The sequence below is a fragment of the Gallinula chloropus genome, assembly GCF_964237585.1.
Source record: "Gallinula chloropus genome assembly, chromosome: 4".
In the NCBI taxonomy this organism is placed as follows: domain Eukaryota; kingdom Metazoa; phylum Chordata; class Aves; order Gruiformes; family Rallidae; genus Gallinula; species Gallinula chloropus.
Genome location: NC_140088.1, coordinates 40,084,998 through 40,110,308, shown reverse-complemented (window position 1 = coordinate 40,110,308; position 25,311 = coordinate 40,084,998). Strand labels below are relative to the sequence as shown.

The 25,311-nt window shown below is 43.7% G+C and overlaps 1 protein-coding gene across 1 annotated transcript; it reads left to right on the top strand.

The window, feature by feature from the left end:
- Positions 1–9,343: 9,343 nt before the first annotated feature.
- Positions 9,344–24,584, top strand: API5 (apoptosis inhibitor 5). The gene is made up of 14 exons (XM_084263720.1): positions 9,344–9,425; positions 12,728–12,889; positions 13,301–13,394; positions 14,354–14,419; positions 14,780–14,931; positions 16,249–16,455; positions 16,952–17,056; positions 17,755–17,844; positions 18,401–18,582; positions 18,784–18,877; positions 19,365–19,421; positions 20,308–20,384; positions 20,733–20,869; positions 22,379–24,584. Exons 1-14 carry the CDS (start codon positions 9,357–9,359, stop codon positions 22,456–22,458), a joined length of 1,572 nt encoding a protein of 523 aa, XP_084119846.1. The 5' UTR covers positions 9,344–9,356; the 3' UTR covers positions 22,459–24,584.
- The last annotated feature ends 727 nt before the right edge of the window (positions 24,585–25,311 follow it).

The following is a 25,311-nucleotide window of genomic DNA, read 5'->3' as shown; positions in this document are numbered from 1 at the left end:
TCTGCACTCAGCCCCCCCTGCCATTAAAGTCCCAATTGCTTCTACCGGTGTGCATTAACATCTGTGCAGCTCACTGCATCCTTTAACCCAGATGTGTGCAATACATGCCTGTATGTTCATTTACTCAGTACAATATGTTATTGAGGAGAAAAATATTGCAATGAAGTGTTCAGAAGGCAATTTCTTAAACAGAAAGTCCAGCTCCTATAAGCATAAGACCTGGTCTAGATGCAAAAGTTTAGTTGGCACAGCTAGGTTAAGAACATAGCAAACTATACCATTAGCTGACATCCCCATGACAACTCAAGTCTGAGATCTATGCCAGAAAAAACTTCTCTGGCAGCCTTAATTTCTCTAGTTCAAAAAACTGGAGGGGGGAAGAAGAACATTTTGCTTCTTTTGGGGGCCTATTGGAGATAGAAGTTATCACCAAAGTTTTTCCAATGTACTGAAGGCCTTGAATCAACTTAAGATAATTTTTCTCATTGGATTGGTTCAGAGTGTGTGTCCTGGGTTCAGCTAGGATAAGGCTAATTTTCACCAGAAGTTGGGATGGGATACTGCCAGGACGGGCGACCCGAACTAACCAAAAGGGATATTCCTTACCCCACGTGGTGTCATGCTGGGTATAAAAGGGGAAGGGTGATGCAGCTCGAGTATGAGCAGCTCAGGAATGATCTGGTTTCAGGATGTTGGATCTGTACAGTCTGAATTGTGTGGTCATTGGATGAGAAACTGCACTGTGTATCACCAGTTTTGTGTATTCCAAGTACTGTTGCTATTACTTCCCTCTCCCATTACTGTCCCACTAAACCATCTTCTCAAACCTCAGGAGGTTTGCCTTTGTCTTCCTATTCTCCTCCCCATCCTGGGGGTGAATGAGTGGCTGCATGGTGCTTAGCTGCTGGCTGGAGCTGAACCACAGTGTTAGAGCGATACTATTGTCGTGGTTTAGCCCTGGCTGGAGGCCAGATGCCCACCAAATTCAGTCTATTACTCCCCTTAGTTGGACAGGGGAGAAATTATATATTACGAGGCTCAGGAGTCAAAATAAGGACAGGGAGAGATCACTCTGTCAATGACATGGGCAAAACAGACTCAACACAAAGTGTAGAGGAGAAAAACTACTCTACTTTATTACACTACACTACAACTATAAAGAACAGTGAAGAAACTGGAGTTGAGAGCACTACCAGATCTTAAAACAAATGTGACCAGACCTTAAAACACTTTCCCCCCACCGTTCCCTTCTTAGCAGACTTTAGTCAGGATTTTGCTCCCTTCTTCACCCCTGCACGCAGTACAGGGGGGGCAGGGACTGGGGAAGATGGGGTTCTGGGTAGCACCTTCCCCCCACCCCTCCATTCTAAGCAGACTTCCCTTTAGCCACGATCTTGCTCCCTTCTTCCCCCTGCTCGCAGTACAGGGGGGCAGGGACTCGGAAAAAAAAGGCATTCTCAGTCACTTCTTCATGAGCTGTTTTCCAGATCTTAAAACACCTCTAACCTCCCCCCTGCTCCCTTCTTAGCAGACTTCACTCTAGTCATGATTTCACTCCCTTCTTCCCCCCAATCACAGCACAGGGGGGCAGGGACTGGGAGATGGGGGCTTCAGTCAGTCCCTTGCAAGTTGGTTTCCCCCTCAGCCAGGGGGTGAGGGGGGGGCATTCATTCCACACTCTCCCCCTGCAGCACCGTGGGGTCTCACCCACAGGCGATAGTCCTCCATGAACTTCTCCAATGTGAATCCTTTCCCCAGGGCTTTATCTATCCACCAACTGCCCTGGCGTGGGTCACTGCTATGGTGGGCAGTCATAAATCACAATGTCTCTCAGTCCCAGTCCTCTGTGGGGTCACCAGCCTCCCCCAGAAAACCTGTTCCAGTGCGAATCTCTCTCTCACTCATCTCTCTGCCTCTGTTTCTCTTCATGGCTGCAAGTGCTGTCAGGGGCTTGTTCCAACATAGGGTCACAGTGTCTTCTCTATGTCTCCACCTGCTCCATCCAGCGTGGAGCCCCTCCACAGGCTGCAGGTGGGGTCTCGGCCTTTTCCATGGGTTTCTCCAGGGGCTGCAGGGGCATCTTTCTCTCAGGCACCTGGGTCACCTCCTCCCCCACCCTTCTCCGGCCTTGTTGTCTGCACAGCTCGTTACATCTTCTCACTCCCTTCTCTGGTGGCAAAATGCAGCTGCTTCCAGGTTGTTCTCTCCTATATGTGATTCTCAGAGGCGCTGTGACTGTCTCTCGGGCCACGACTTTGGCCCTGAATTGCTCGTTGTTTATAGTTTAGGCTGGCAGAAACCTCTAACTGCTGCTTAAAAAAACCCGTCTCATCAGCACAGCCTCACAACACTGCAACAACTATTTAATTCAAATCCAGTAGAGTTCCAAGCAGAAAAGGATCAGCTACTCATAGGTCCCATTCCTGCAGTTTCCACAGCCATGTTTTACACAGCAGTATTTCATACAGGTGGCCCGGACCCTTCATTATTAAGTGCTACTTTGAACATATATTCCAAGTATTCCAGGTATTCTACTCTCACTGCCAGGCTTTTTCGAAGCACCTCTGGAAATCATTGCCAAAAACAGCTAAAAAAATCCTCAGATCTTCATGACTCTTCTCTCTTTTGTCACTGTCTAGCTCCTTCTGCATAGCCAGCATCATTTTCACACTCTTATCAGCCAGCATAGATGAAAACAGTGCTCCATGCCATTGCAAATGCCACTGCAAATACACAGAAGCTGTGGAGAAGTTTTCACAGCTTGCTGCCTTGTGGCTTTAGCACTGGCAATCTGTCACTGCTGTGGAGCAGCTCTCACACAGTTTTGGAAGCAGTGGCAACAGCTGTCTCACCAGCAGCAGCCTCAGGATCCCTGGAAGGGATCAGCCTGGGAGCTGGGTCAGTATCCGTGGCCGAAATGCTGGTTCTGAATTTATCAAGCAAGAGGCAAGTGGTGGGGAAGGTTGTGGGACACTCATCAGCATCTACCGAGTTTCTGAGTAAGACAGACCAACCTTGTGGCTGTCTGTGCATGGTTCAGATTAAAGTCTCTGCCATCTGCCCAAGCAGGGCAGTTCCTGTGGGTAAACATGCCACCCTTTTTTGCCCTGTCTCGGTGTGGTACAGACAGATCAGTGACCAGTGGCATTAGAAAGGCAGCATCAGCAGATGTTGCAAGGTTGGCCAGTGTTCAGAGCTTGTTGAGGGCTTTGTAGGCACATGGCTGGGAGTCTGCAAAAAGAAACGTCGGCTGTCTGCTCTCTCTTCTCCTGCGCGAGGTGTCAGAGGCTGTTAGTAGAAATGGGTACCATCGCCTAGGGCTGCAGTACTGGGAAGATCACAAGAGCAGACTCACTCATACGAATGCAGATGGTCTAGAAACAGTCCTGAGTCTGATAACTCCAGGAACTCTCAAACTCATATGCAACAAAACTGCTGATTTGTTCCTATCACTGTGACAGACATTAATGTTGTTGGTATTGTCCCTGGGAATTCTGGAGAGACTGCTCTTCCTCTATGTGTGATTGAATCTTTTACTTGATAGCATGCGTGCTAGAAATAAGTTGTTTAATTATGTGTAGATAAAGGATAACACTAGAAATCATCCAAGTGTCAAAAGAGGAGATGCTGCTGCCTTTTTTAAGAGGAAATGCCGTGGAGCACTACCTGCTGTTGTTGGAAGTGACAAGCTTTGCCCAATGCTTGCAAGCACAGGGTGGGAAGTGCTTTGTGAGTGCAGTGCAGAGTCTCTACAGTGACAGGTGCTTGGCACGTGTACTCAAGGGTGCCTTATCTTCCTGCTTTTGGTGGGTTTTGTACTTAACGTTTGATTAAATTTGTGAGTGTGTTGCTTTCTTTGTGTAACATTCCATGAATATTGCTATAAATTTCAACACTCTAACAAGGTATTGAGAATGGATACTTCATGGACAGCAGCACAAATATTTTATGTAGTTATCTGAAATATTTCACAAAACATTACATGAGTATTTTGTATAGTCTGATTTGTGTGATTCCAGAGTTATATCTTATTAAAGTTATAGAAATACTTCACAGGAATGGTGGGGAATATTTTATGAAGTATGCCATTAATATTCATATGAAATTGCATTAACAGTTTCATGTTTAGCCACATTCCAATGTTTGGAAAGTATGTTTTATGTTTTTTCTTTTGAAAGTTTCCTAAAAATATTACTACCACCTTGCTTATGTTTAATTCAAAACATTTAAAAAAACAGTAACTTTCATTTTTAATGGTTGTGTAGAAGTGAAAGGGATTTCCAACAACTATGACAAGCAAACCCATTCATTCCTTTAGTGACACACAGGCTAGAATGACAGGACAGAAAATCCCATAGTGAATCCCAGTAGTTACTGGCACTGATGCATAGCCACATGAATAGCAATGATTAAAAGACAAACAGGTACAGAAAGGGGTTCTCTCTCCAGTGCTCATAAGGGAGTACTTGAGCATGGCAAGCACGCTACCACTTCATCCCTAGCTCTTGTGCTTGGATGACTAAGACGTCATCCCTGTTGGTACGACAGTCCTAAAGCTCCTGGCATTTCATTGCCCTTCCAGGGGGTGGGGGTGTTGCAATTTCCATATCCTTATTATTCAACTTCCCCTTGCCTATTTTATTACAACTTCCTAAAAATCCTCCTCCCAGTCTGCCTTTACAAGGGTGCCTGAACATCCTTCTTGTCAGGACTTTAGAAACTGGCTGAAAGTAAACAGTGGGCACAGCCGAGCTACTGCTGTCCTGCTCCACTGTGCTGATCCTGAACTGGCAGCATGGAAATACCTGGAGTCAGAATTCAGAGATGAAACTTGCCCTGACTGAGCAGAGAGAAGCACTGGACTTGTGTGTAAATGTTCCAGGAGGTAGAAAGGAGCATGGCATGACAAGTTGATGATAACCATCCTGGCAGAGAGACACAATGCTTCTGAGCTTCCACACATAGAAAACTAACATCCCAAACATTTCATGACTTTTCAAAAGAATGGATTATTCATTATCTGTCCCATTAATTTGCCCTAACCAGCATTGTATACATGTGGAACTTTTCAACAAAACTAGAATAAACTCAGCATAAACAAGTCATCTGTCCTCTGCCATAGATGCTCTTTGAGCCAAACTGTTTGTAGATGCCACATCCATTTGTAAGTCTTCTTGCCAAATATTATATTTCAGAGTCACATTTTTCTACCCTTCAAGATGTTTCCTCCCTATTTCTGCTGCGTGAACGCTCCACACAAACAAGAGAATCAAATTGACTCTGGCAAGGGCTGAGTTTTCAATCTTTACACAACCTTGCCTGTGTGGAAAGGCACGCAACATTCTGGGTTCCAAATAACAGTGCCAAGTGCCTACAGTTAATATGCAAGGCACAAATGCTTTGTCAGGGCTATGGTAGCTTCCGAACTATGGAACAGAGCAAGCATTACCAACAGGCTCACAAGCCTTTTTAAAGGATACTCTAAAATTCCAGCACAGTGTATTAAACAGTAAGGCATATACAATCAGGCTGCTGTTACACATACAAAGGCAGCAACATGAAAAAATTAAAAAAGGTGGGGGATAAGAAACACCACTTTATGTCTCTAATCTCATTGTCCAGCTGGATTTGGAGATGTCAATTGGAACAGCCAGACAGCAACGCAACACGGTTCTCAGTCCTGCTCGGAAATAATCTAATAGAGGAAATCGTTTAATATTGTTCTGTTTATGGGAGCAGGTATCCCTCGGTTCGGCATCGTCGCCTTTTTTTTCAGAGGGGGATGCTGGCAGCGTCGGCGGGAGACGCCGAGGAGGCGCCCGGCTGCATCTGCGGGGACAGAGCGCCGCCTGCTGCCGCTGCGGGCTGGGCAGCACCTCTGGGCATCGGGGGCTGGGCTGGGCTGCACGACAGGCCGCAGGGACGGCTCTGCGGGGCCTGGGCTGCAGAGAAGGCCACAGGGTCTGGGCTGTGAGGCCTGGCTGCGCGGCAGGCCACAGGGGCTGTTCTGCGGGGCCTGGGCTGTTGGTGCCTCGGCTGCAAGGCAGGCCGCGGGGGCTGCTCTGTGGGACCTGGGCTGCTTTGTGGGGTCTGGGCTGTGGGGCTTGGGCTGCACGACAGGCCACGGGGTCTGGGCTGTGGGGCCTGCACTTGTCTTCCCACCCCATCCACGCAACAGGCACAGGCGCTACCACTCCTCTGGGGAGAAAGAAGCCGGCAGCCTTGCCCGGGAGGAATTTTGCAAGGAAATCAGGTTGCACTGGAAGGAATCTGGGGGAAATCTGCACGGCTGAAGACAGTAGGTCGGGCAGTAGATGCTTATAACCATGCAAGGTACTTGTAATGTATGCCGATAAAAGGCTTCACATCTCTGGATGCCTTTATGCATTCAGCGTGTTCCCTGGTGATATCTGGACACCTTTTTCTGAAACGCACTTAAGGGATTTTTAAGGTGGGGGATAATTGTAATATCCCTTTATTTGTAAAACTGAGCTGTATTTGTGATTCAAGCCCAATTCTACAGAGAAACAGCAAATTCACAAGTGAGTGCTCATCCAGCATAAACCAACAAGTGGACTCAATTTCAGACACATTACTATCCACTGGGTATCTGGCCCACAGAAACCTTCTAGATTTGATATCTGAGAATTCATGTGATTAATATGTAATCATTAGTTAATGATTAATTATTAGAGTGGTCGGGCACTGGAACAGGCTCCCTAGGGAAGTGGTCACAGTACCCAGCTTGACTGAGTTCAAGAAGCGTCTTGATGTGCTCAGTCCCATGCTCTGACTTGGCTGGCCCTGTGTGGAGCCAGGAGAGGGACTGAATGATCCTTGTGGGTCCCTTCCAACGCAGGACATTCTGTGATTCTCTGGGTCTCTAACTTACCATAGGGTTACCTCCACACGCACTGGCATTGAGGGGATTGAGAAGAAAAGAAGAGAGGAATACTGACTGATGGCCAGATTAATCATGTTTCATACAGAGAAATGGAGAGTCTCTGCTGGGAGACTTGCCCTGCAGTTTGAAAAGGCTGTGTCATTCTCAAATGTGCATTTCAAGTTTTTGAGTTTCTAAAGATGTATTTCCCCAAATATCCCAACTTTAACAAACCAAGAAATCCCCGACTAACATTGAAAAATAATTTCAATGTCTCCTCAACTTGTAACACCATGAGCTTTTCATTCATGCTTCCTCTGTATTAATGCTAAAGCCTAAAGGCAATTAATTTTGAACAGGTTCATTATAAAAAAGAAGAGAAAGAATGATGTAAAGCAACAAGATGCACGGAAGATCAAAGCATGGAAATAGAATGAACCTCAAAGAAAACATTTTCTTAATGTGGCTCAGAATGCCCCTTTTCATTTTGCGTGTTCTCTGTTAGAAAGATGATGAGCACAGCTCAGTGTGTCCTTGTCAGAGGTTAAAACGTGTAATTCCAAGGCATATAAATGTTAAGATACAAAATATACAAATGTTATTAAAATAATACATATATACTTATGTTATTATAGTACTTTGAAAGTGCTTACCATCCCGCTCCACCCATTAATCTCCTTGTAATGCAGCCAAAGTCCAAGAGCTGAGTTTACCTTTCCCATTACTCTCCCATATCGCAAGCGCTGGTTCTGCCCCGCCACCAAGTGCCAGTCTTTCCTGAAAGGCACACAACCCCTCCCACATTCATTTTCATTCATGTCTACTTCTTCCCTTTTTTTTTTCCCTCCACTTTTTTCTCCTCAGGTGTCATACATGCAGTAACGTATAAATGCTACGCGTTTATCTGATTATCAATGTTTGCTATAGAATGTAATCACACTTTAATAGCATGCCGTTGAGGAAACAAGCAAGAAAAAGGAGGTAATGAGGCATCTCTATCTGTGCAAACGTTTCGAGGGGGGGTTAAAAACCAATTAAATGGGAGGTTCATCTTTCCTCCTTTCTGGCGTAAAAAGCTTCTGGCGTTGTAGAAGCTTGCCATTGCAGTGCTGTATAAAGAGTTTTAAAATCTGCATTCGGATGCGATGCTGCCTGGAAGACGCTGGAGGGCAAGAGATTGACATCTCTTAATATCCGCCAGACTGCCTGAGGAAGCTGCCCCTTCCTCAGAAAGGTTCAGGTCAGCAAGTTGTGCACGTAGCTCTTGCGATGCATTAAAAATACATTTTTCTCTCGTGTTACTTTTCGTTCCCATTACAAAGAGTAACTATAATATTCTTTTAAGGAGATTGCTCTGGGTAAACGCGGTGATGGTCACACGCACGACGAGGGTTGGGCCATGGTTAATGCTCTCCTGGATCTGCCAGCAGCCACAAGCTCCTGCACCCTCAGACTCTTATCACTGCATGCAAAGACCCAGGCGAATCCACCTGCAAAGTGCGAATCCACATGCAGAGGTAGTGGGGCTCGGTCTGAAGAGCAGGAGGTGACTGATGCGGTCACCGCTGCCGCTTGCTGAAATGCAGCGAGAGCAGAGGAAAAACAACAAAAGGAAGGAAAATGATTGATGCCGCTGTGCATCTCTACAGCTCTGGAGAGGGGGGTTCGAGCAGCTCTGAAAGTGCCCTTCATCCTGCTGGAAAGGATGTCAAAGAAAGGTCCAGCGTTGTGCTTCCCTTGGCCTCAGGCTGATGTGAGGGGAATCCTCTTTCCTTCTAAGCGGCTGTGAAACCAGCAGGATGCTAAAGCGCCTTGAGGTGAGGGAAGATGTTGCTACAGCCTTTTAACTTGGGCCACAACTTGTATTTGGGTCATTTGAGCCTAAGGGGCCCTGCCTCCCTTGGCGCCAGGTGCAGCACACGCTCCAGTCTCTGTACGCTGGAAGGGGGCATTTTCCTCTGCAGGAGAAGGCGAAGTCACCGAATCCCCGGGAAACGGCCCCTTTCCTGCACCAGCTGGGTGCAGGGCAGGCGCTTCCCCCGCCCGTTATAGCGAGTGCGTGTGTCACACAAAGAGGGGCCGACGGGCGAGCGGCGGGGAAGGCGCGAATGCGGGCAGGAGGAGGCCTGCGAAGAAGAAAAGCCAGCAGGGCCGCAAGACCTCACTGACCCAGCTGCGGTAGACGCCGCCGGGTGCCGCCGCTGGAGGCTGCGGGCACGGGGGAAAAAACCGCCGCGTTCTGACGTCTTCCCAACCGCCGGCTCCCGCCCCTCCGCATGCGACGCGGAAGCGGGGCGGCTCCACCGCCGGCCGGGTGTGGGCGCTGTGCCGCCGCCGGCACACGGCCGCTCTGGGAGTTCCGCCTCGTTGGCGCTGACGGCGGCGGCCTGAGTGGTGACGGCGGCCCGAGCGGCGTCGGAGTCGGTGTTGGCCTCGGTTGTAGCGGCGGCTTCTGCCTCGTCCCCGCCGCACCATGCCCACCGTGGAGGAGCTCTACCGCAACTACGGGATCCTGGCGGACGCCACCGAGACGGCAGGCCAGGTGCGGCGTGGCTGCGGCCTGTAAGGCCTCGCTGGGGCTCGGGCTCGAGTAGCGCAACGGCGCCTCCGTGGGGAGTTCCGGGCCGGGCGGGCTGAAACGGGGCGGGCGGTGGGCTAGCGCGGCAGGACTCCTCCAGGGGGGCTGCTGCCCGCGCCAGATAGCCGGCTGTTCCTTGGGGCTGGGCTCAGTGAAGGTTTCCTTGGGGCCTGGGGTTGGGGGACGGAGGGGGCGGGTAGCCATGAGCTTCGCGCCTGCGGCTCCGCAGCGACGGGAGCAGCTCTCGGTGGCTTTCGCAGCGTCCTCCTCCTGTCCTGCCCTCAGCTCTCATGTGAAATGCGGCGTCGCGGATGTTAACTGGTTATTAGTTAGAGTCAGACCCATCTTTGCACGAGGGCGGCAGTTTTGCCTGGTGCGTTCAGGCCTTGAAGACACGGATGGTCACCCAGACCTGATCCAGCGCACTTGCAGCTCCCGGGAGCTTCTGGCAGGCTCTCTTGGAGAAAGGTGAAGTCTTACGGTTTTCATAACTGCCTATAGCCTTTTTCTGGTGTATTTTCCGAAAGCAAGAGCTCGATCCTCATGGCTAAAGGAGATTTTACCTGTAAAATGCTGGCAAGATCTACTATTTGTTTATACTGTTACTGAGTTTGGGGGGGGGGAGAAGCATGACAGTATATTGTCAGTGCAAAATACTGTTGTTAGTTAAAACTAGATTTTTAATTACATTGGGTTCTGGTGTTACTGAACGGCCACCTGAAAAAGTAGTTACTTTTGTTTTTGGTCATAGTGTGCATAAGTAGGAAAGTGGCTTTGCGTGTACCTAGCTGACTTGAAACTAGATACTATTATGTAAAGTCATTTGGAAAGCTCTTTAAGAGAATAAAAAGCATGGTGGTTGTTTGAGAGGGTGGGGTTAAAGGTTTTTGTGTTTTGGGGTGTTTTTTTCTTTTTAAGCCTGCTAACTTGGTGTATTTAGGCCCCAATGAAACAAAGCATCCTTGCAGACAACCCAACAGAAACAACTACAGGGACATGAGGAGGATAAAACATACTATTCCTGTACTTTCACAAATATGTGGTCCATCACAGTTCTGACTATTATGGGTAGCTTTTGCAAGATACGAGTGGCCATCTTATATACAGTAAATTGCAGATAAGACATGTAGCCTGTGACAGGGGTCAATAGCAGATGTGTGGGAACCTCTAGGGGTGACTACAGAATTATGGTTTCTGATACACTCCCCCCACTTTGTCTCTCTCCAGATTGAGGGCTTCCAGATTTAGTGTCTTTCTGATTAGTATGTCTTATTAAATTGTTTTTCAGCAGACTTTTCTGATGCTTTGAACACGTGGTTTTTTCTGCCATACAAATGTTCTGTGGCAAAATGTTCCATTATGTTATTAACCTCTGTGAAGGAGTTACTTCCTTTGAACTTGTCATTTCATAATCTTATCTATGTCTCCAATTTTTGCATTCTGAGAAGCCCTGAATTCCTTATTCATCAAGTTTTATCCCACTTATAACTTCATTATCTCCTAACAACCTTATGAGTGTGATTTCTCACTACAAAAAGCCATCACCACGATGTCTCAGAAAAGAAATTTTGAACATGAGAAGAGCAAGGGTGCAACCAGAAGTATGACATTAAGAATAATTAAAAGATGGGAAGTATTGAGCTTCTGAAAGAGTGTTTCAGTTGAGAAAGGGGCCCAGGTATGAGGATCCTTTCTCCTGAGTAGAAAGAAATTGGAAAATGAACTTGGAAAAAAACCCTCTTCAGAAGCAGGCATAAAATAAAGAGTAAGGCAAAGTTCTTCCAGCACACTGTGAAACTTGTCACAGAGCAATCTAGAATATGAATCTATTCGGGAACTAAACTAGAAAAATTAGCAGGTAATCAGTCACTTGACAGATATTAAAAATAAATATTTGAATTAACACAAAAATTTAATACAAGTTCATGGAGCACAAGCTACTCGATTTCATTGTTGTATGAATGCTTTTTTTAATGTGCATTAATTTGTTCCACAGAAAAATAGTGGTTCTTAATATGTGACCTGAGAACCTGTGACTACAGTGATGTACATTGCGTTCTTAGTTTGTGCTGGCTCAGTCCTGCCTTTGCTGTGGAGTGCCCTGTGTTGGCACAGCTACGGAGCAAACGGGATAGGGGCACAGATCAGCTGAAAGAGCAACTTGCTTTTTCCCCTGGTTATTTTTCTTCCAGATCAGTGTCCCAATCCAGTTCAGAATCTGGCAACACAGAGAGGTATCAACAAGGTGCAGGGACTGTTTAAAGAACATTGGTGCTCAATGTTAAAATACAGCTTTAGGGGGAGTTAGTGCAGCACACTCCGTTGTAAGTGAGCATCTCTCTTTGCTAGAAGTGAACTTTTATGTGGGGTAAGGGTGATGATATATGTGGCTCAGAAATTTCGTGTAAATAAAGCCGGACCCCATGTTGCTGATGTTGTTGGTCAGAGTAGGATAAGTTGTCTAAATCATTCTTTTAACAACCATGAGGAAAATTAATCATAGAAGGTTCAGATTTCTACTAACATCCTAGTAATGCTGGCTTTTATTTCACAAACATGCAATTAACTATAACAAAGTCTTCAGTTTATTGTAAAGTTTGAGTCCTGCAGGCACAAAATCAGAAGTGCCTTTGTGATTCTAATTGGAGCAGGTAGAGAATTCCCTGATCTGTTGCTGAAGTGTTTATTTTTATATTCCAAATGGAGGTTGGTTTTTTTCCCTTTAGCATCTAGTCTTCATTAACAGATATTTTAAGAACTGTGTTTTATCTCAGTTTAAGTTAATAGCTGGAATGGATGCCAAAGATGCTTTAGGGCAATATACATTAAAAATCATTGGTGATCCATTCCAGTGGCTCAGTTGTTGGGAGAGATAAACTCTACCTAAGAGACAATAAAGGAGCAGACAAAAGGCAGAAACCCCTTGAAAAACTGCCCACGTTGAGTGAAGGTGATCATGAAAATTTGTGAGTCTGTGCTAATCTAAGCAGGAGTTGTACACAAGAGCCGTTAGCCCTAAGGAGCTGGCAGTTTGAAGAGACAGAGGGACCAAAACAACACTAACAACCTCGCAATAGAGGTAAAGTTTACTAGTAAATTGGCATGGTTATGTTGGCCTGAGACATAAGGTTCCTACAAACAAATACATTTGCATAACATAGTTCACTTAAGTAGCTGGAGTGAATGGGAAATGAAAAACCCTTTTCTTTGTGGTGAGAATGCCCCAAGATCTTTCTGTTAATGTATTCTGTTTCTCCTTCTTTCAGCATAAGGATGCGTACCAGGCGATCTTGGATGGTGTGAAAGGAGGTGCCAAGGAGAAGAGACTTGCTGCCCAGTTTATCCCTAAATTCTTCAAGCATTTTCCTGAGCTAGCTGACTCAGCTATCAATGCCCAGCTGGACCTCTGTGAGGACGAAGATGTTTCTGTAAGAAAGAGAACCTTTTAGCAACTCATTCTTTTTTCTGCTTATAGGCTGTGTCTTTCACAAGGGGAGGGTTGGTCTTTTGCAAAACTTGAGAATACTTAGTTATATTTCTGCAGTACAACAATATATTTTGTGCTGTTTGAATTTGGTTTTTCTCCAGTGATGCTTAGGTCCAAGTAAAATGCACTGTTTTCTTCATAATAGTGTTACAGCAAATACAAAGTGTGGACTGCCATTAAAGTCTGGAACTTTCACTTTCTAATTATGATGCTCATGTTAAAAGCCTACACGGTCATTCTGTCAAATTTGGCTGATTTGGTAGTTGAATTCCCTGTGTATGTGTGTGTGTGTGTGTGTTTGTAATTCGTTTTTTTTAAATTCTTCTTTCCACAATACTAATAATTTGGACAGATCCGGCGACAAGCAATCAAGGAGCTGCCTCAGTTTGCCACTGGAGATAACCTTCCTCGGGTAGCAGACATACTGACCCAGCTTCTGCAGTCAGGTAGGGGCCTCTGGTAGTGCCTTGTGGCATGCCAAAAATGTTTGCTGTTGTCTTAGAACTTACTACAAGTCAGTTGTCCCAGTGCCATTCATATCCTGCTTCTGCTGTTCCCCCCCCTTAATATTTGCTGTACTTTTACTGAAAGGTTGTTAATTACCCTGTTAATTACCCTGATCTAAACTGAATATCTTTCTTTTAAATACAACAAATCTTTTCATTCAACTTCTCTGAGAGCTGAGCATCTGTAGAAAAAGGGTGGGGGGATTCTGGTTATTGACTGTGGCAAATTTCCTCCTGCAAGAGAGTTACTGGATTTCTAATCCAAGTACCTAAGAAACCTAAAAATCCTGAAGGCATTTTCTTCCATACAATGCATTTTTTGGTACAAAATATTTAATTCGTAATTTAACATGCCATACATACTTTTTTATCTCTAAAGTTACAGAGAGCTAAATATTAGATGTTCAAATGTTATTAAAAATGCATTATTAAGTCTAGGCTTCTCTGAAGAGACTTTTTTGAGACTTACACATTTCTCTATTTAGTTCAAGAGGAAAATTATTTCTCCCACCTAGAAATACTGCAGGTAACTTGAGTGTTTAAAAAGAAATAACTTCATTTTACCTTCCTTTACTAAAGGTCAGCTTCTTTATTCAGCTGCTCCTTAAAATGACTAAATATATTGGTTAATAATTTCCCTTCAGGGTTTCAGGCCTATCAGCTTTGTAATGTTCAAGTTTTGTCAGGGAGGCTGAAGTGGCAAATAGCTTTTTGTTTTGCTTCCAGCTTTCATAATCATGACTTTCTACTTCCTCAGTCTAGTGCTAGTCATTAAATACACAAGCCATGATGTTTATAATTAAATGTTGGTGATAGGATGCTTCTGTTGTGATATCAGAAATCTCTGCTCTTATGTTTGTATTTCAAGAATTTGCATATCACCGTTTTTTTCTCTCCAGATGATTCTGCAGAATTCAATTTGGTGAACAATGCCTTGCTCAGTATATTTAAGATGGATGCTAAAGGTAAAGGACACTTTTTCTATAAATGTCTTTTGTTAATATTGTCTATAGTTTGATGAGAACAGGACTCAAATGTGCATCTTCCTAGTACAATGCAGGTTAAAGACACACACTCATAGTTTGGTTTTACAAATTGGACTGAACTTCTCCATAATTCTGGATGTGAATTACACAGACCAATAAAAGATTGTGGATTCTTATGTCCAGCTATGTGAAAACTGTCAGGTTTTAAAAGGGAGTGTGGCAGTCATCTTAAAATGTGTACAGAGTCTTACAAGAGAAAACGTCTTTCTTCTGCATCGAAGGTTCAACTCTTAACTTCTGAAATAATTGGTGTTACCTGACCTCTTCTCCTCTATCCAGGGACCTTGGGAGGCTTATTCAGCCAGATTCTGCAGGGGGAGGATATTGTCAGAGAGCGAGCCATCAAGTTCCTCTCCACAAAACTGAAAACACTGCCTGAGGAGGTGATGACAAAAGAGGTGGAAGAGTTGATATTGACTGAATCAAAGAAGGTGAGTGTCTCTCTTCAGCGCAAACTTAAGTATTATTAAACCATCCCTTATCACTGGTGTGGCTTTGGAAGTCTGTTTAAACCACATGCAGAATTCAGCATTGTACAGATGTAGTCTTCTAGATGTCCTATTCTGCTGCAATCCAAACTTTGCAGCCTTTTTTTTCTCTTTTTTTCTTCTTGTGGGAATGTTAAATAATGCTAAGCTCTCTTTGGTTTGTGGGAGTGACTTTTATTAGAATCATAGAATGACTGATGTTGGAAAGGGACTTCAGGAGATCAGTCACCACAGTGAACCATGCTCAGCTGAATTCAGGTCAGATTTCTTGGTGCTTTGTCCAGTTGAGTTTTAGAAACCTCTAAGGATGGAGATCACCCACGCTGTTTGGACAGCTAGCTCTAATGTTTAATTGTCCTCAGCGTGATATATTTTGTCCTTTGGCACCTCCCATTTCGGTTCTGTATGATTCTCTCTTTCTCACTCTGTCCACCTCAAAAAAGAATCTCTTACTATTGGTGACTCAATAGTTAAGTGGTGAAAAATTAGTGTTAGGTCGCCTCACCCCCTTCTGACTTTTTTTCCTTTAATCTGAAAAATTCAGTCCAGTTTCCTTAGGTACTGATCACCTTTTCAGCTGGCCTTTCTACAGCCTACCGACAACTTTCTCGTAGAGGTGGGCCCAGCACTGGGTCTGGTGTTGCAGATTTGGTCTGATGAGGGCATAGCAAAGAAGAATTCTCAGTCTCTTTGCTTCCATCAGCCATTCTACTGGCTATGCTTTTGTCATAGCCCAGGACACTGTTCATCGCCCAAGGAATGCTGCTGATGTTTATGCTCAGCCTGCTGTTCTCCAGAACCCTCAGGGTCTTTTAATCAGAGCGGTTCCCCAGCCAGTGAGTCCCCTACATGTGCTGATGCAGGAAAGTTAGCCCGTCCCAGGTGCAGGACTGCATTTGTTTATCTTGAATTTGATGAGATTCCTGTGCATTCCCAAAACGGAGAAAGATACAAGAAGCAGTAAAACAATCAGTAATGAGATAATCATTTAATACTTATTTTCCCTTAAGCATATGATTTTGTTAGACAAGACAAGGTTAGAGTTCAAGGAAGACAATGTCAGCTTATTGGCAGTTACTTTATTTTGGAGATGTGTACGCGTATACCACGTGTTTTCATGTGTTCTCTAAACTTGTGGTTTTAAGTAACTAGAGCCTAAATTTAAATGCTAAATATTGTTACCTTTTCAAATCAAATATGATTGGCTTGGAGGTTGGCAGGTTACCACCATAAAATCCTGTCTTCTTCCGTTCTCTGAAGGTGCTGGAAGATGTGACAGGAGAGGAGTTTGTTCTATTCATGAAGATATTATCTGGATTAAAAAGCTTACAGACAGTAAGCGGGAGGCAACAGCTAGTGGAGCTGGTAGCTGAACAGGCTGACCTGGAACAAACGTTCAACCCATCTGATCCAGACTGTGTGGACAGGCTGCTGCAGTGTACCCGGCAGGCAGTGCCACTCTTCTCAGTATGTACTCAGTGCTTTGTGTGAGGAATTTGGGGGAAAGGTAACCACTGTTACTGCTCCACCTTCAGCTTCTAATGTATTCAGATGGTGGAAAACATTGGTAAAGCCTCTGAATACAGAGGTTTTGTTTTATTTTCTGCTCTTTGACACTTATTTTTTCAAATTTAAGACATTAAAGTGAATTCTGACAAGATTCTCACATGAGGTTCATACATGTGTGAGTTTGATCATTTTGAGTCTAGTTGCAGGCAGTTGCAGCATGTAAAGGCCTGTTCTTGGGTTGCAGGTAATCTTTTCAGCCCCTGCTGCAGACAGCCTCCCAGTTTAAGCGACCTGGAATGGTCTCTGGGTTTTAGGAGTTAGAGGAAAGTTTAAGAGAGGTTTAAGGGTATAGCTGTGTTGTGGGCATGTATAAGGGTGGTGGAATGACAGGGGAAAAACATTTAACTCCTTCAAACACAGAGTAGGCCAAGTCATGTGTTGTGGTTTTTTGCAGAAAAATGTCCATTCCACAAAATTTGTTACTTACTTCTGTGAGCATGTTCTGCCAAACCTCAGCTCTCTGACGACTCCAGTGGAGGGGCTTGATATCCAGTTAGAGGTAAGCAAAAGTAAAATGTCCTTTAAATTGTAACAGGTACACATCTGAGACAAAGACAGCTGTTTTAAAAATTGCAAACACTTCTTAAATGTTATTTAGTTCTTGGTGGAAAACTAGCTATGCTAGGGGAGAAAAAGGTTGCTGTATTGAACCATGGCTGTGCATTGCCTTTTAAAGCACATGTCATTTGTCCTGAGCTGCTGAAGCTAATGCTAGAAGTAGTAGATCAGTGTAATCATTTCTGTATTACTGTCGGGTGTTTGTTTGTTGGGGTTTTTTTAAGCACATACCATTTACTGAAAAGATTGTTGTGTGGCTTGTAGTAATTTCGTCTCCTAAGGGAGTGGTCTAATGTCTGTAATTTTGCTTAGGCTAATCAGTGCTGCAGCTTCAGTTAGATCTTTGTGAAGCTCACTTTGAAGGTCAGCTGTGCTCCCACCTTTTTGGGAAGGGAAAAGTTTGTTTATTTGTTGGCTAATGACGTTTGTTGGCACAGAAACCTGGGTTTCTGTTTGAGGAAATGAAAAACAGACTAGATGTGTTCCTTCTTGCATTCTTTCCTGGTGTTGGGGAAATTCGTTGTAGCAGCTGACCTCTACTGTGCCAGCCATAATGATGTGAGAATCACTTTTATGCTGAATGCTAAGCCTTTGTACTTTTCAGTGAACATAAAAAAGCCTGGTTACCCTTGTGTATAGGTTTTGAAGCTCCTTGCTGAAATGAGTTCATTTTGTGGGGATATGGAAAAGCTCGAATCAAATTTGAAGAAGCTGTTTGATAAATTACTGGTAAGAACGATTCAATTTTTACTCATGTAAAAAAAAAAAAAGTTTTCATCAAAATGTGTTATTTTTATCTACTAATCTATCCTTTTCTTAAAGTGGCTGTTTCAGAGAGAGTTCTGACCATCATCTCGGGTCAGTTTTGCAGTTCACAGCCTTTGTAGCTGTAGAGAGCTGTTCCCTGCATCATGCTTCTAACCCAGTAAACGGGCGGGTTTGTTGGTTCAGTTTTCACAGTCCTGCAGACACATGTTGATCTCGGTAAAGGCTGTATTGGTACTGGCAGTTGTAAGCAAATGCAGCGCTGTTTGGGAAGCATTGGGTGCAGTGCCTTGCTGCTTCCTATTGTAGCAGTGCTACTGTAGTACCTCCTCTGAGCCAGAGACGTCAAGTCACAGAAGTGCAGGCAAACCACCTGAGGCTGAGGCAGGACTTCATGCAGTGCTTCATCGTGTTAGTATAGGGATGGGGGATGCTTCTTCAAGTGTCAGCATAGATAAACCTTCCATTTCAAACACTGCCTAAATGTCTTGTGCATTTGTGTTTGGTTTCTGTTCCTCAGGAGTACATGCCTCTTCCTCCAGAGGAAGCAGAGAATGGGGAGAATGCTGGCAATGAAGAGCCAAAGTTGCAGTTCAGTTATGTGGAGTGTTTATTGTATAGCTTCCATCAGCTGGGCCGGAAGCTTCCAGACTTCCTCACAGCCAAGCTGAATGCAGAGAAATTGAAAGACTTCAAAATCAGGTAATCACTTAAGAGTTCTGTGGGGAAAGTGTGAGTTGTTACTGTCTGGATGCCAAAGAAGCACAAGTCAGATTGATGGAACACTTCTTCCGAGCATTCCTGAAGGGTGGGGGGAGGGAAATAAGATCACAGCTTCCCTTTTCTTATGTTTTTTATTTTATGGAAATACGACAGTTAATAAATTGCTTATAAATTTTGTAGGCTACAGTATTTTGCTCGAGGATTGCAGGTGTACATTCGACAGCTCCGTCTAGCGCTCCAAGGAAAAACAGGAGAAGCCTTGAAAACAGAGGAGGTAAGTATTTTTCAGGAATTCTGATTTCTTCTAATTGTGCATGCTGAAATAACCACTGGCAGACATTAATGGGCTGCAGGTAAATTAAGGGAATAGTATACTAACATCTATTGCAACTGTATCTTACCCGATGCCGCATTTTGGAAGCTAGGATGATATTTTAGTTTCTACTGTTAGCTACTCTATGTCTACATCTATGTGGCTTAACTGCATTTCATTTTGAAGGGAAAGTTTTCATGTACTGGGGGAAAATGTTATAGCAGGAAGTACACTGGAACATTTAAAGCAACTAGTTAGTGTAAAATTGCAAGAAGCCTAAAAGTAGTTGTAACGAAAACTCGTAAGTGTGAGTGTCTTTCAGTATCACTCCTGGTACAGCAGCTCACTGGGAAGAGCACTCATTTTGATGTTTCGACTTCATCGAACGCAGTTGATGTAACTTAAAGGTACTGGAAAGGTGTTCAATGGTGTTTCCTTTTTTTTGCAGAACAAGATTAAAGTGGTTGCCTTGAAAATAACCAATAACATTAATGTTTTAATCAAGGTATGTCCTCACATTATGAAGTAAACTCACACAAGCTATGCTGAAAAAAGGAACAGATTGAGCTAAGTTACTAAGTACTGTGTTAAGTTAGCTGGCGTTAGTGAGCTCAGGGTTGCTGCCTGCTTTACTGTTTCTGGGGAGACATGGATCCACTGTTCATGCAAGCTGCTTAGTCTTTGCTGCTACTGCTGTTGGGATGGGGTATTGAGGCCCTTTTTTTCAGCACTAGTTGACCCAGAAGCAGAAGACCTTTAGGGGTCTCTGGATTCTGGGTGAGCTCTTTTCCTTTTAATTTCCTTTTCCTGCAGTGACAGGGAAGGGTAAGAGAAAGTTTGAAGAGATGCAGGGAGATGTAAAGGAGGGAGGAGGGAAAGCGAACTGCTATCCAGACAATCTAGGAGATACAGGCTGCAGAAAGATACTTCCATCCAGAGCCCTTGAAACCTTTCCTATTTCTTGTAAATACCCCTTCTCCCTCACTCCCATCTCTCACTGTCAATCACTATGATAAACCAGAAGTTTGACCCAGAGTTTCGGGAAGCCTTTCTTCTGCCATCATAGCAGCTGTCTCCCTGCAGGGGCCATTGCAGTTCATGATAAGGTGCTTGATAGGTATAGGAAGAGAGGAAGTATATGATGTCAGTGTAAGATGTTGTTCTGTTACCACAAATGTCACTCGAATTTCCCAGTAAAGTCTATGGGCAGAGGTAGCCAGATGAGGCAGTTAGCTGCTGACACCTTCTCCCTCTGTCATGGGACTTCAGAAAGGATTTTAAATTGTTGTAAAGTAACTGATACTGTATAGTCTCAGTAGGTAGCTCAAGTTTTGAGGTGCAGTCAACGCAGACTTAACTGTAGAATAAACTGTCCAATTTTGCGTCCATAGGATCTCTTCCACATTCCTCCTTCTTATAAAAGTACAGTTACGCTGTCCTGGAAACCAGTACAGAAGGCAGATGCAAGGTAAGAGATTTTTAATTTAAAGAAAGGACTGGTGTTAATTTTTGCTGTTTAGAAAATAAACAACTCAAGCTGTGTATACATAGCATGTGAACTAAAAAGTTTCACAATCAAAAGTAGCACCCATCCTGGAGGGAATTAAGGCTGCAGAGTGGTAAGCTTAGTCTTGCTTTAGTGATACAGTGGAGCAAATCAGCTGAAGACGAGCTTAGTTCCTCTTCTGAAGTATTTATTCAGGGCATCTTCATTAGCTGCTGGTAGCTTCCAGCAGTTAATCTTTGAGGCTGAACTGCTATTCCTGTACTTGTCACCACAGGGGTGTAATGATCTGGTTTTGTTTTCTTCTGTCAGTCAAAAAAGAGCAAGTGAAGATACAACCTCAAGTTCACCCCCAAAGAAAGCTTCAGCAGGACCAAAAAGGGATGCCAGGCAAATATATAACCCTCCCAGTGGAAAATACAGCAGTAACCTGGGTAGTTTTTCTTACGGTAAGTTAGGCAGCTTGGAAAAACTTTGTATATTGACAGCTGTGCCGTGGGGGCAGAGGGGACGAACAAGCCAATTTACAGTCCTACTGTCATCAGTTTGTGTGTGTGGTGGTCTCTTTCTGTCTGTTGCTCTATTACAGTGTGTGTTACCAGTCTGTAAACTGTATGTCACTTACATGTTAGTTTTACTACTGTTTCAATACATAGAGTTAGTAATTGAACTGTTGTGTTCTCTGTGATGACATGTGGCACTCTGACCCCACATTTCCCTTTGGACAGACCAGTTTCTGCAGCTGGTGGAACTGGGCCACCTCCTGTCATGTGACTGAACCTGTGCTGAACTCCTGTTCCAGCCACTGCTGGTGTTGCAGGCCTGATCCAGAGCTTGTGGACATTGCCAGGCTCACTGTGCACACTACACAGCTGTGTCCTCATGCTCACAGTCAGAGCCATTCTGTCTCTCTGCAAGCCAGAGTCCTGCACAAAACCTGAGAGCAGTTGCAGACTGGATGGATAGGCCAAACAGTGACTTGTCATCTTCCCTGTAGGCCTGTTGGTCATACCTCTGTCAAGATAACAGCCTGCTATGACAAACTATCGCTCATGCCCACAAGTTGAAAAGCTGATATAAAGCACTGTCTGTATGTATAAACCAAAGAAAAAAGATACAATCTGCAGAGGTACATTACCTGTGTCTTCTAAGATAGGCTTGTAGCCCTACAGCTCTAAAAATTAGGAAGTTTTCAACCAGAAATGTTTTATTACTTGCTACCGTTTTGTGCTAGTGAGATGCTCAGGCCTCTGATCAACTTTTAATTTTAAATAAACACACAGTTCTCTTTGTAGATTAATATGACCCATAATTTAAGACTGTACATTAAGAGACAGGAAGAGGAAGGAGTTTGATGTATTTTCACATAAATCCAAAAAGAAGTTAACAAAACATTTTGTGGGATTTTTTTGCCCTTATCACATTTGTTCTTAAAAAAGGGAAAGGAAAAAACCCTCTATGTTATACAGCTTGTCCAGTATCCATTTCTGTTTAAGATACTTAATTGGGGAAAGTTAAGGTACCAGCCTGGAAAAATTGAATTGGATAAAGTTAAGGTACCAGCCCAGAAAAAAACCCAGGACAGATAAACTGACAAAGTTGTGGTTTTCCATCATTCTGTAAAATCACTAGGAGCAAGTCAGACAAACTTCAAGATCGACATGGTCTTTTCAGACAGAATGTTGAGCTGTGTAGTCTCATGACTGGTCCTTTACAGGTCAGTTTTCAGTTCTGTGCTTGTGGATTGGCCCAAGTACAGTTGTGAAGCAGGACAGTTTGGTGTCACAGTACACACAACGGACTGCATTTCGATTAACGAGGCTGGTTCTGCTGACCTCCTTTTACAGTCAGTGCGGTCCGTTGTCCGTCAGAGCGTAACTCAGCCCGCAGTGGCTCCAGTTATTGCTGTTCCATATGCAGCCTAAAACCTGTATTAATAGTTCTGACTTTGATTTCAGAGCAAAGAGGCGGTTTCCGGGGTGGCCGAGGAAGGGGCTGGGGAGGACGTGGCAATCGTAGCCGAGGACGGATCTACTGAGCACACTGCTAAATCTTCCATGGCCCTGAAGGGCTGCAGTGAAAGTACTACTCAGCAAGTTTTGCTTGGAGTATTGTTTCCTTCAAGGACTGCCTTCCACTAAGACTGACTTAAATGTTCTTTATACCTTTGTATGTATGATCTACTTTTCTAACGGACTACGACTTGTCCATAGTGAAACTACAACTGTATTTTTGAATGCTTACAGTCAGCAGTTCTGGGTTCTTATTTTTGAAGTGTCTTCGGGATTTATTCAAAATTGGAAAAGAGCATAGATGTTTTATCAAGAGCTACATCTCGACAGTTTGTATATTAACCTAAAAATCAGCTACTGCATAACTGAAATGATATAATTGACTTGATGTATTAAGTGCTGGGCAGGAAAGGCATGACAAATAAGATTTGTGTCAGATAAGCTTAGCAGCTGAAGTAATCCTTTCCTCATCTGTAACCATATCTTGCAATATGTGGAGAAGAGTACCGTTGTTAAATTCGCTTTGATTTCCTTTCTTCTTTAATGGAATTGAATGAGATGTGCTGGGGGGTTTTTAAAGTTTGCAACATGGATGGAAGTTTATTTTGCTTGCAGCATGAAACAGTCCTTTTAATTAGAGACGTGGAGAGTGTGGTGTTTTTTGGTTTGCACATCTTACTCTTCTCCGTGCATTGTAATGCAGAAGTGATGTTTTGCAAACGAATTTTTAATGTTTAATATGAATATGTGCATATAGTCATGCCGTGGAATTTCAGTAAATGAACAGGTAAAACAAACCAATAAACGACTAGAATTATTCCAGGAGTGGGTGAAGACTGATGCAGTGATTAAGCTTTGTAGTCTGGAACCAGACCATAGCAGTACCTGGCTCTTTTCTGGTTTTCAGATTTCTGGATTAGTTGGCACTTGAGAGTTGGTTGGCTGTTTTTTGTTGGGTTTGTTGGGTTTTGTTTTGTTTCTGTTTTTTACCAACACAGTTGCATTTAAAAGTATATAAATAAAATAGTATTTTGGGTAACACTGAAAAATTCCAGCTATGTAGTTCAATTCAGGTGGAAAAGTTAACAATTCCATGCTAGCAAATTGGGATTCTTATTTACTGATGTACACCAATGTAAGAGCACAATGGGTTGGGTTTTTTTTATTCTCACCACTCAAGATTTTTACTTCTCAGGTCATTCAGCATTGTAAAGGAATTAACAGATAGTGAAAAGAAAGAAGTTGAGACAGAGGAAAAGAATTTTAATAAGTGTTCAGAGGTGTGTTGATGTAAAATAGTTTAGAGTTTAGATGAATGAAGATTATTTCTTACCCTGTTTTTCCTTTTTTCTTTTTCTTTGTCCAGCCATGCATTACCCACAGACAAATGCCTGATGGTGATGTTCCCCCACCAACTTCCATTTGTATTTGCTTGTGAATCTCACTCAGGTGTCTTCATTAATACTCTGATATTTACCACAACAGTCAGAAGGCCAGAATACCCAAAGTATGTGAAAGTTAGGAGCATTGTTGATGCTAAAGTCTAGTTTTGCTTAACCCTGGAGCAGTAGGCGGCCAACTTTGGACATTCCAGGTCATGTGAGCTAACTTGTATTTCCAATTGTACGCCGGCTGCTAAACTCAGATTTGTCACTAAAACCAACAAACTCAGCAAAGAGTTTTCAAGGACAAATTTGTGATATCAAAGTGTCACTCTGCAAATAGGCACTAAATGGGTCACAGGCTTCCTTTGGGAAAAAAATACAACATTTTGCACTCGTGGCTATAACTTGTGTTTTACGGACTTAAAAATGTAACCTCCAAGCCTAACCGTAGCTTGTATTTAGACTAATCATTAGGTACTAGCAGCTTATTTTCATGCTGAATTTTGAGTGAGTTTTCTTTACGGGACTCCTGTATTTTCAGAGGTGATGTGCAAAGTTCTTGTGGCCTCAGATTATTTCCCCCATCCGGTTTCATATTTAATTTTAATGCAGTGAGTTCTTGTGGAGACACCTGTTTAACATCTTGTTGAATTGTAAATGTTCCCTTATGCTTTTGGAATAAATTGGTTTTGTAATTTTGTTTGGCTCATTTGCTTCACAGTTCCTCTGCAACGTTTTGCTGTGGCTTAGTAAAAGAGACTGTGGTACTTGATTGTTTTAGTGTCTTTCTCCTTAGATTGCCATAGATGTATTGAGCTGTTTGCCACTGAGGAATATATCTTAGCAAGGCTTGCATTTTCTGTTTCAACTTTTAAATGTATAGTTTTGGATAGGAATTTAAATCTTCTGCAAAAGCTAGATGCCATAATGTCATCTTTGGGATTTATCACGTGAAAAGGAGTCTGTCATTGTCTTACTGAACCTCCCTGATGTTGGCAGTACAGTAAGAAGTTGGTGTCTGTGATGGAGCTAGACTGGCTTGGAGTAGCAGCCTAGGGGTTTTTTGTGAACTCTGGTAAGGCCCAGTGGGAAGACTGACACTGCTAAGGAGCTGCCATACTTGTGAGATTACATTCTCTATCCCAAGAGAAACCAAATACTTTCTGTTAGTTTAACGGCCCTGACACTATGTGTACCCTTTCTCCTGTGTACCAGGTCAGAGGGGGAGGCAAGTGTTCCTGTTCCATACCTCTGGAAAGGCCGCAGGCTGCAAACTTAACAGGGTCCAAAAGGCCACAGTTGGAATTCAGCAGCTTTTACCTCTCCCTCATGACTGGGGAAATGGGCTGGCGCTGCTGGGTCGGTATTTAAAGTTAAGGGGAGAGAAAGGACAAGTTTTATTTCCTTCTGCAGCTGGGCTGTTTCGGAAGGAAAAAGGCACGAGGGGTTTCCCAGAGCTACCTGCAGGCAGCGCTTCAGCGAGCGGGCGCCAGC